General features: G+C 41.9%; 1 protein-coding gene across 4 annotated transcripts in view; it reads right to left on the bottom strand.

The window, feature by feature from the left end:
• Window positions 1–12,106, bottom strand: part of NELL1 (neural EGFL like 1) — a 988,017-nt gene that overhangs the window by 652,975 nt on the left and 322,936 nt on the right. For all 4 annotated transcript variants that reach the window (XM_077287196.1, XM_077287197.1, XM_077287195.1 and 1 more), the window contains exons 8-9: window positions 7,253–7,387; window positions 6,627–6,729 (exon numbers count right to left, since the gene is read on the bottom strand). In XM_077287196.1, coding sequence (XP_077143311.1) covers window positions 6,627–6,729; window positions 7,253–7,387 — 238 coding nt within the window. The remainder of the gene's footprint in view (window positions 1–6,626; window positions 6,730–7,252; window positions 7,388–12,106) is intronic.

The raw sequence follows: 12,106 nt of genomic DNA on the forward strand, positions 1-12,106 counted from the left end.
CCCTAATGTCAAGCAACCACTGAGGTGGAGCGGAGAGGGTAAGCAACTAGGAGGCATCCATTCCTGAAAATTCAGCTTTACCGGCATTAGTTCATTGCACACCTGTAATACACCTGGATGTGCCGATTACAACGGGGCTCTATACTGTGGCTAATAAAAGGGTAAGCAAAATGAGGACTCTCCCTCATTATATTGTTATTCTATTAGTAGAGCCCGGTTCAATGAGTTGTCCTACACCCAAGTATGGCTTGTTGGTGTCCCCAATGGCCACCATCACCGGAGTCATATAATCCGGTAGCCCTTCTGTACCCCCTACTGTAACAATGCATCTGGATTATGGACAATTCCGTTAAGGTCTTTGTGCTCCCAGCCTCAAGCACAGGAAGGTGCAGCTCATTCAGCAGACCGTAATACTCACTCCAATTTCAGCTGATCTTTTTTAAAACAACTTACTTAAATTCTCGGTGCTATAATTTTCACAGACCATAAAAAAAAACCTATTATTATATCTCGAGGTCTGCGATACATTTATACAATTACAGGATCATTTTATTTGCTGGTTCTTTCAAGTGGGAATGTCACGGGAAATTAAATGCTGCTGAGAGAGCTGATATTCACTGGAAGAAAAAAAAATTATATAGGTAAAAAAATGCAGGAACCGAGATAAAAATATAAGAAAAAATATCTCACAGAAGGATATTCTAAAAGATTACAGAAGACATAGATATTGCTAACAGTTATTGGTATTTTCTATAATAAGTATCCAAAATCAGAAGATCCCCAGTAGATATTTTGGATTGACCTTTTCCTTAACGTCAGTCATTATATTCTATTTACGGTAGTTTACGGGAAAGTCAGATTTTTCAGTTTCCCATTGCCCCTGAATGAGGATTGATACCAATATGGATGAAGTTATACTATATCCTACACCAAGTTTTTCAAGGTCCCTGAGCCCAGAACTAATGATCAGCAGAAAAAAATCCCACCATAGACCATCCTCACTGCAGAGACTACAGCACCTAATCCTCTACATTACATAAGGAAGGATGGCGAACTATAAAATCTACACCATGTAATCATGTTTCTGAAGCCCTTTGGGAAAGATCACAATGTCCAAGACATAATACAGCCTGCGAAGCATAAAACTCCAGATGATGGATGATCAAACAGGCACAATGCTATCCAGGAAAGACCCCGAAGAGAGAACATTGACTGAAGCATGTAAAACACGTAAAACAATGTACCAAACCACAGACAGGCAGAGAATACAGGAGGAGCGGAAACCTCTTCACACAATGAAAAACTCAAGTCACTGGTATTAATATGGAGCCGAAACAGAATAATGCTGAAAACAAGAATATAACTACTATAACACTGCCCCCTATGTACAAGAATATAACTACTATAATACTGCCCCCTATGTTCAAGAATATAACTGCTATAATACTGCCCCTATGTACAAGAATATAACTACTATAATACTGCCCCCTATGTACAAGAATATAACTACTATAATACTGCCCCCTATGTACAAGAATATAACTACTATAATATATTCCTGTACATAGGGGGCAGTATTATAGTAGTTATATTCTTGTACATAGGGGGCAGTATTATAGTAGTTATATTCTTGTACATAGGGGGCAGTATTATAGTAGTTATATTCTTGTACATAGGGGCAGTATTATAGCAGTTATATTCTTGTACATAGGGGGCAGTATTATAGTAGTTATATTCTTGTACATAGGGGTAGTATAGGAGTTATATTCTTGTAAATAGGGGAGCAGTATTATAGTAGTTATATTCCTGTACATAGGGGGCAGTAACTACTATAATACTGCCCCTATGTAAAAGAATATAACTACTATAATACTGCTCCCCTATTTACAAGAATATAACTCCTATACTACCCCTATGTACAAGAATATAACTACTATAATACTGCCCCCTATGTACAAGAATATAACTACTATAATACTGCCCCCTAAGTACAAGAATATAACTACTATAATACTGCCCCTATGTACAAGAATATAACTACTATAATACTGCCCCCTATGTACAAGAATTTAACTACTATAACACTGCCCCTATGTACAAGAATATAACTACTATAATACTGCCCCTATGTACAAGAATATAACTACTATAATACTGCCCCCTAAGTACAAGAATATAACTACTATAATACTGCCCCTATGTACAAGAATATAACTACTATAATACTGCCCCTATGTACAAGAATTTAACTACTATAATACTGCCCCTATGTACAAGAATATAACTACTATAATACTGCCCCCTTTGTACAGGAATATAACTACTATAATACTGCTCCTATGTACAGGAATATAACTACTATAAAACTGCCCCTATGTACAAGAATATAACTACTATAATACTGCCCCTATGTACATGAATATAACACTGCCCCCTATTTACAAGAATATAACTGCTATAATACTACCCCCTATGTTCAAGAATATAACTGCTATAATACTGCCCCTATGTACAAGAATATAACTACTATAATACTGCCCCCTATGTACAAGAATATAACTACTATAATACTGCCCCCTATGTACAAGAATATAACTACTATAATACTGCCCCCTATGTACAGGAATATAACTACTATAATACTGCCCCTATGTAAAAGAATATAACTACTATAATACTGCTCCCCTATTTACAAGAATATAACTCCTATACTACCCCTATGTACAAGAATATAACTACTATAATACTGCCCCCTATGTACAAGAATATAACTACTATAATACTGCCCCTATGTACAAGAATATAACTACTATAATACTGCCCCCTATGTACAAGAATTTAACTACTATAATACTGCCCCCTTTGTACAGGAATATAACTACTATAATACTGCTCCTATGTACAGGAATATAACTACTATAAAACTGCCCCTATGTACAAGAATATAACTACTATAATACTGCCCCTATGTACATGAATATAACACTGCCCCCTATTTACAAGAATATAACTGCTATAATACTACCCCCTATGTACAAGAATATAACTACTATAATACTGCCCCCTATGTACAAGAATATAACTACTATAATATTGCTCCTATGTACAAGAATATAACTACTATAATACTGCCCCCTATGCACAAGAACATAACTGCTATAATAGTGCCCCGATGTACAGGAATATAACTACTATAATACTGCCCCTATGTACAAGAATATAACTACTATAATACTGCCCCCTATGTAAAAGAATATAACTACTATAATACTGCCCCTATGTACAAGAATATAGCTGCTATAATACTGCCCCTATGTACAAGAATATAACTGCTATAATAGTGCCCCGATGTACAAGAATATAACTACTTTAATACTGCCCCTATGTACAAGAATATAACTACTATAATACTGCCCCTATGTACAAGAATATAGCTGCTATAATACTGCCCCTATGTACAAGAATATAACTGCTATAATAGTGTCCCGATGTACAAGAATATAACTACTATAATACGGCCCGCTATGTACAAGAATATAACTGCTATAATAGTGCCCCGATGTACAAGAATTTAGCTACTATAATACTTCCCCTATGTACAAGTATATAACTACTATAATACTACTCCCTATATACAAGAATATAACTACTTTAATACTGCCCCTATGTACAAGAATATATCTACTATAATATTGATCCTATGTACAAGAATATAACTATTATAATACTGCCCTCTATGTACAAGAATATAACTACTATAATACTGCCCCTATGTACAAGAATATAACTGCTATAATACTGCCCCATGTACAAGAATATAACTGCTATAATAGTGCCCCGATGTACAAGAATATAACTACTATAATACTGCCCCCTATGTACAAGAATATAAACTGCTATAATAGTGCCCCCTATGTACAAGAATATAACTGCTATAATAGTGCCCTGATGTACAAGAATATAACTGCTATAACACTGCCCCTATGTACAAGAATATAACTGCTATAATAGTGCCCTGATGTACAAGAATATAACTACTATAATACTGCTCCTATGTACAAGAATATAACTACAATACTGCCCCCTATGTACAAGAATATAAACTGCTATAATAGTGCCCCCTATGTACAAGAATATAACTGCTATAATAGTGCCCTGATGTACAAGAATATACCGTATATACTCGAGTATAAGCTGAGATTTTCAGCCCAAATTTTTGGGCTGAAAGTGCACCTCTCGGCTTATACTCGAGTCACGGTCTGTGGCAGGGTCGGCGGGTGAGGGGGAGAGGGCGCTGAGGCATACTTACCTAGTCCCGGCGATCCTGACGCTCCCCCTGCCCGTTACACTGTCTCCGGGTGCCGCAGCTCTTCCCCTGTACGGCGGTCACGTGGGACCGCTCATTAAACTTATGAATATGTACTCCACTCCCATAGGGGTGGAGCCGCATATTCATTTCTCTAATCAGTGGTGCCGGTGACCGCTGATAGAGGAAGAGGCTGCGGCACCCGGAGACCAGCTGTCCGGGGGAAGGAGCGGGACGCCGGGAGCAGGTAAGTATCGCATATTTACCTGTCCTCGTTCCACACGCCGGGCGCCGCTCTGTCTTCCCGGCGTCTCTCCGCTCTGACTGTTCAGGTCAGAGGGCACGATGACGCATATAGTGTGCGCGCCGTCCTCTGCCTGATCAGTCAGTGCGGAGAGATGACGGGATGGGACGCTGAGGAGCTGCAAGCAAGAGAGGTGAGTATGTGTTTTTGTTTTTTTATTGCAGCAGCAGCGTTATATATGGCACAGATTTATGTGGAGTATCTATGGGGTCAAACTGAACGCTGCAGAGCATTCCATATGGGGCAGCTTTATAATGAGCATCTATGGGGCCAAACTGAACGGTGCAGAGCATATAGGGCACAGCTATATAAGGAGCATCTATGGGGCCAAACTGAACGGTGCAGAGCATATATGGCACAGCTTTATAATGAGCATCTATGGGGCCAAACTGAACGCTGCAGAGCATATAGGGCACAGCTATATAAGGAGCATCTATAGGGCCATAATGAACGCTGCAGAGCATATAGGGAACAGATTTATAATGAGCATCTATGGGGCCAAACTGAACGCTGCAGAGCATTCCATATGGGGCAGCTTTATAATGAGCATCTATGGGGCCAAACTGAACGGTGCAGAGCATATAGGGCACAGCTTTATAAGGAGCATCTATGGGGCCAAACTGAACGGTGCAGAGCATATAGGGCACAGCTTTATAATGAGCATCTATGGGGCCAAACTGAACGGTGCAGAGCATATATGGCACAGCTTTATAAGGAGCATCTATGGGGCCATAATGAACGGTGCAGAGCATATATGGCACAGCTTTATGTGGAGCATCTATAGGGCCATAATGAACGGTGCAGAGCATATATGGCACAGCTTTATGTGGAGCATCTATAGGGCCAAACTGAACGGTGCAGAGCATATAGGGCACAGCTTTATAATGAGCATCTATGGGGCCAAACTGAACGGTGCAGAGCATATAGCCGCACAGCTTTATAAGGAGCATCTATGGGGCCATAATGAACCGTGCAGAGCATATATGGCACAGCTTTATATGGAGCATCTATAGGGCCATAATGAACGGTACAGAGCATATATGGCACAGCTTTATGTGGAGCATCTATAGGGCCAAACTGAACGGTGCAGAGCATATAGGGAACAGATTTATAATGAGCATCTATGGGGCCAAACTGAATGGTGCAGAGCATATAGGGCACAGCTTTATATGGAGCATCTATGGGGCCATAATGAACGGTGCAGAGCATATAAGGCACAGCTTTATGTGGAGCATCTATAGGGCCATAATGAACGGTGCAGAGCATTGTATATGGCACAGCTTTATGTGGAGCATCTATGGGGCCATAATGAACGGTGCAGAGCATATATGGCACAGCTTTATATGGAGCATCTATAGGGCCATAATGAACGGTGCAGAGCATTGTATATGTGGCACAGCTTTATATGGAGCATCTATGGGGCCATAATGAACGGTGCAGAGCATTCTATATGGCACAGCTATATATGGATAATATATGGGGCAATAATCAATGGTATGGAGCATTATATATGGCACAGCTTTATATGGAGCATCTATGGGGCAATAATGAATGGTATGGAGCATCTATTTTTATTTTTGAAATTCACCGGTAGCTGCTGCATTTTCCACCCTAGGCTTATACTCGAGTCAATAAGTTTTCCCAGTTTTTTGTGGCAAAATTAGGGGGGTCGGCTTATACTCGAGTCGGCTTATACTCGAGTATATATGGTAACTACTATAATACTGCTCCTTTGTACAAGAATATAACTACTATAATTCTGCTCCTATGTACAAGAATATAACTATTATAACACTGCCTCCTATATACAAGAATATAACTACTAAAATACCGTTCCTATGTACACGATTATAACTACTATAATACGGCTCCAAAGTAGAAAAATATAACTACTACAATACTGCTCCTATATCCAAGCATATAACCATTATAATACTGCACCATGATATAAATAAGAAGATATAAATAAAAAAATCTAAAAAAAAAAAAGATCAAATTAAAAATTAGATGACTTACGTCGGCACATCTTGCAACATTGACCTGGAACATGGATGGGTAAATATTCTGGAGAGCAATTGACCGGGGGACACAATATATGTCGGCATTCAATAGCGCCATTCTAGAAAAAATAGAAATGGTAGATTAAAGAAACAATATTTGCAGAACAGTGGGCAGCATTGGTCATAGGAATACTTAGCGGTAAGTTAGGGGGGTCTACCAGTTAATAGCTTCCTATAAGTCCCTTATATAGATATTATGTCGCACCTCTACATACATACACTGCTCCCCCCTCTTTATTTTCCAGGCTTTTTACCACCCACGTGTGTAGACTGCGCTGTTACCAATTGTTTCCTTCTGTTATAATTCATTGCTGAATCCTTTCATTTTCTTTATAGAAGGATTCAGCGGGGCAGCCAAACACCAGTCGATAAGCTGAATTCCAGGAAATTCTCTATTTCTCAAGGATATAATTATTACAAATGCTACAACACATTTCGGGGAGGGAACGGCGTGTAGCACATAATGGATTGTAATTTCCCCTCAGCACTTGCCGAATAGTAGAAAATGTGGAATTTCTCAGCACGATGAGTTCAGCCACCCCGAAAAAAAAGAAAGGTATTAGGAGGCACAGGTCATCTCACCTTACATGTACAGTTCCTGCAGTGGTCGTCATCTACCCAGGAGTCCCGGTCCCTGTAGATCACACCTTGAACCTGACAAGTCTTCTCACAATGACAATTCTCCAGCTGGCTCAGTCTCGTCTCTGCATAGTTCAGCTGGAAAGACATATACATTGCAGAATAAGGTACATCGATTGTCCACGAATCAAAAAACAGTGCAGCTGTTAGTGGGGACATACATAGTTTATGGTGTAGGATTATCCCATAGCGAAAAAATAAAACTGAAAATGGGGCAAAAATATTTGAATGCAAAAACATTGGACTCGGGGGTCGGGGTCACCACCCGGTGCACCGAGGCCAGTTCCAGAGCTCTGGTCAAAAGGGAAGGGGGGAGCCCAGTCACCATTAAGGACACTGGTACACTATGGGACCCTTGAGTTGGGGGGCCTGGTGCCATCCCCGACACCAGGCCTCCCCGCATCGTACCTTTAACTGTTTCGGCATTCTGGATGCAAATACAGTTGAAAACAATGATGGGAGAGGGAGACGCCAGCTGACGCTCAATCTCCCATCATTCCTCTTTTGCATCTGTTCTCTGTGACGTCTCAACACAGAGGATGTGATGACATCACTACAGCGCGCCCTCTATGCTGAGCAGTGCAGAGGGTCAGGAGACCAGAGCAGTGTAGTTGGGGGGTGGAGAGATGAGTATTTGATTATTTTTAGGTATGGAGCAATATAGGAGGCCCATTATACTGTATAGAGCACTATGTGGGGCCTGTTATATGGAAAGGAGAAAAATATAGTGCCCATTATACAATATGGAACAATATGTAGGGTCCATTATAGAGCACTATGGGGCCTGTTATACAAAAAGGAGAAAAATATGTAGGACCCATTATACTGTATGGAGCACTATGTGGGGCCATTATACTGTATAAAGAACTATATGGGGATCATTATACTGTACGGAACAATATATGGGCTCCATTATACTGTATGCAGCAATATATATGGGGCCCATTATGCTGTATGCAGCAATATATGGGGCCCATTATACTGTATGCAGCAATATATGGGGCCATTATACTGTATGAAGCAATATATGGAACCCATTATACTGTATGGTGCACTATATGGGGCCCATTATACTGTATGGGGCCCATTATACTGTGTGGAGCACTATATGGTGTCTATTATACTGTATGGAGCACTATATGGGGCCCATTACACTGTATGGAGATCTATATGGCGCCCATTATACTGTATTGAGCACTATATGGGGCCCATTATACTGTATGGAGCACTATATGGGGCCCATTATACTGTATGGAGCACTCTATGGAGCCCATTATACTGTATGGAGCACTATGTGGTGCCCATAATACTATATGGAGGACTATATTGTCTGGTCTAAAATGAAAAGTCTACAGTCACTCTGTGTGCTTCGAGGATTATGTAATGTAAGGAGAAAATAAAATCTTTGGCATTGTACTACACCTATATTTCTCTGTCGTATCTGTGCATCATGAATAATGGTATGTGTTAAAGGGGCCCACTGAGAATCTTTCGCCCTTGACCCAGGAAAACCTGGAGCCGGCCCTGATTGGACTATCTTTTACTTATTAACTTAGTGTAAACCAAGACCCAGAGGGGGAGAGGGAAACAAAGCGAGAGCCACATGGGGGAGAGAGCGGGAGCCACAAAGGGTGGGGGGAGACAGAGCGGCTGCCACACAGGGTGGGGGGAGACAGAGCGGCTGCCACACAGGGTGGGGGGAGACAGAGCGGGAGCCACAAAGGGTGGGGGGAGACAGAGCGGGAGCCACACAGGGGGGGAAATAAAGTGAGAGCCACAAGGGGGAGAGAGAGCGGGAGCCACCAAAGGTGGGAGGAGACAGAGCGGGCGCCACACATGGTGGGGATAGGGAGAGCTGAAGCCACACAGGGTGGGGGGAGACAGAGCAGGAGCCACACAGTGTGGGAATATGGGGATAGAGAGAGAAGGAGCAAAATACGGGGGTGTGGGGGAGCCACACGGAGGGACAGAGCGAGAGCCACACGGAGGGACAGAGCGAGAGCCACACGGAGGGACAGAGCGAGAGCCACACGGAGGGACAGAGCGAGAGCCACACGGAGGGACAGAGCGAGAGCCACACGGAGGGACAGAGCGAGAGCCACACGGAGGGACAGAGCGAGAGCCACACGGAGGGACAGAGCGAGAGCCACACGGAGGGACAGAGCGAGAGCCACACGGAGGGCCAGAGCGAGAGCCACACGGAGGGCCAGAGCGAGAGCCACACGGAGGGACAGAGCGAGAGCCACACGGAGGGACAGAGCGAGAGCCACACGGAGGGAGGGAAAGAGCGTGAGCTACACAGGGGGGGGACAGAGCGTAAGCCACACAGGGGGAGGGACAGAGCGGTAGCCACATGGGGGTACAAAGCGGGAGCCACACGGGGGGGGGGGGGAAGGACAGAGCGGGAGCCACAAGGGGGGGAGGGACAGACCAGAAGCCACACGGGGGGGGGGGGGGGGGGAGACAGAGCGGGAGCCACACAGTGGGAGGGACAGAGCGGGAGCCACACAGGGGGAGGGACAGAGCGGGAGCCACATGGGGGGGAACAAATACGGAGCCGGGATAAAAATCACAATTATAACCCAGTGACAGAGAGCCAAATCATGACAAGAGCTTAACAGGAGAAAAGTTTGACCCAGAGACAGTGCAGACATGGCCCAGAATTTGGGACAAATATCCCACAGAGGAGTAAACACAATCCATAGAGGAAGGTAAACAACCTAAATAAGAAGAGGGGGACACATCTTATACAAGAGAGAAGAATAACTTAGACTGAAGGGGGACAAACATGACTTAACCGAAGATGATGAGCAAGATGACTTTGCTCTTCATTATTACTCATAGTATTCAAGTTTTATAATAATAATTTGATACAAGATGTTGTTTGGATATTGGGGTCGTCCTGGATTCTGTCATTTCTACACTATTTACTGCTAAATTACAGCAGGATTTCCTCATTTACATTTTATAGGGAATTTATATAAAACATGCAATGAATCGCCTCTGCATACAAGACGACCGCAGTCATTGCTGTATGAAGCAGCTGCATGCTAATATGTTCCCTCTCTGGCCAGGAACGTTTATCTTCTCCATCACTTATCAGCCGCAGATCGATATCTGAATATGATCTGGTGTTTCAGCCAAAAGATTCATTCTAAATTAAAATGTGGCCAACAGCGGGGGCCGGAGGGTATCCTGAAATCTCTGTCTGCAGAATAAATGAAGTTTCTCATTGCAGAATAGAAACATTTATATACATAATTGAAGGCAGGAACCCAGTATTGATAAATGATTAATTTGTCAATACCTCCCATATCACTAGGACACAAATATAAAATGCCACTTCAAGCCACGGATAAATTAGGAGTAATGAGGGAAGGATCAATACGGAGAAAGAACGTTCCCCGACAATAAGGAACGATCTGAATGAAGAGACGCAGCACGTCCTTAATGTGACATTAGGCTTCCCGAACGCAACAGATTATTAATCAAACTCAAAATGCCAACCTCCAAAGATATCACTATTTCCAGAATTGGCAATTACCCTTACATTTCCCAAGACTAATAAAAAAAATTCTGCAAATGTTACCAATTGCTAAAGAATTGCATTGTAAGTAGGCATACTTCCTCATTGTTTGTAAGCTTGCGAGCAGGGCCCTCATTCCTCCTGGTATCTGTTTTGATCTGAGAATATTGTTATGCTGTAATGTCTATTGTCTGTACAAGTCCCCTCTATAAGTTGTAAAGCGCTGCGGAATATGTTGGCGCTATATAAATAAAAATTATTATTATTATTATTATTATTAGCAGGATGATTATAGCAAGGAAGGGGGGGGGGGGACGCTGCTTCATTTGAATTTATCGACATTATTGCTTATGCCTACCGTAGTGGTGAAAAATGGTACTGGAGGTTACAAATATAGTAAAAATGTAAAAACTATGAATAAAGTAAAAACTCGCTTTTCATAGATTTATACTATACAATTCTTCGTTTTTGCACTCACTACTAGGGGAAGCTTAGTGCATACTTTGCTTTTATTTGAGCTCAATGTATTTAAAGCAGGGGTGGGGAATCTTTTTTTCTGCCAAGGGCCATTTGGATATTTATACCTGCCTTCGGGGGGCCGTACAAACTCTGCCCACTGGTGTCAGGACGTAATCTTTCATTGCATGCCCTTCAGTGTTCAGTAGTGAACACTGCATGTGTGCGCTAAAAGATCATGAAGAAATTAATGAGCTGGTGGCCCAAGAATGCGGTCCCTAAGAATCTGCTCGGGGGCCTGATAAAAGGTCATCGAAGGCCATAAATGGCCCTGGGGCCTGAGGATCCCCGCCCCTGATTTAAAGTATGCAGTGTGTTCCTAAGCTCCCCCTAGTGGTGGCTGCAGACTAGCAGAATTTTATCACTGAGCTGTCTGTGTATGCAGAGAATTTGCAGTTATGAATCTGAAAATCAGAGCACTAACTATTATACAGAAGTAACAAATCGTTTTTAACTTAAAAACAAAGTTATTCCTTGGGATTTCTTTTGGGCCATGTTAAATATATGACCTCTATCAGACGGATATTAATAGGTCACAACATTTTATATCACACATCCCCTCTCTTAGTCTATGTGTTTGTTTGTTCATGAGCTTTTACTCTTTATATACTTGTAAAAGTTTAACCGAATGTTAAAGTATTATTATATAATATTGGTTGACAACCTATAAAAGATAATGAAACCTTTAAAATGGCTACTTTTTTATTTTCCTGTAAAGATTCAAAAATGTATTTCAATAAAAATGTAAAAAAAGA

Source organism: Ranitomeya variabilis, chromosome 2 (assembly GCF_051348905.1).
Source record: "Ranitomeya variabilis isolate aRanVar5 chromosome 2, aRanVar5.hap1, whole genome shotgun sequence".
Taxonomy (NCBI): Eukaryota; Metazoa; Chordata; class Amphibia; order Anura; family Dendrobatidae; genus Ranitomeya; species Ranitomeya variabilis.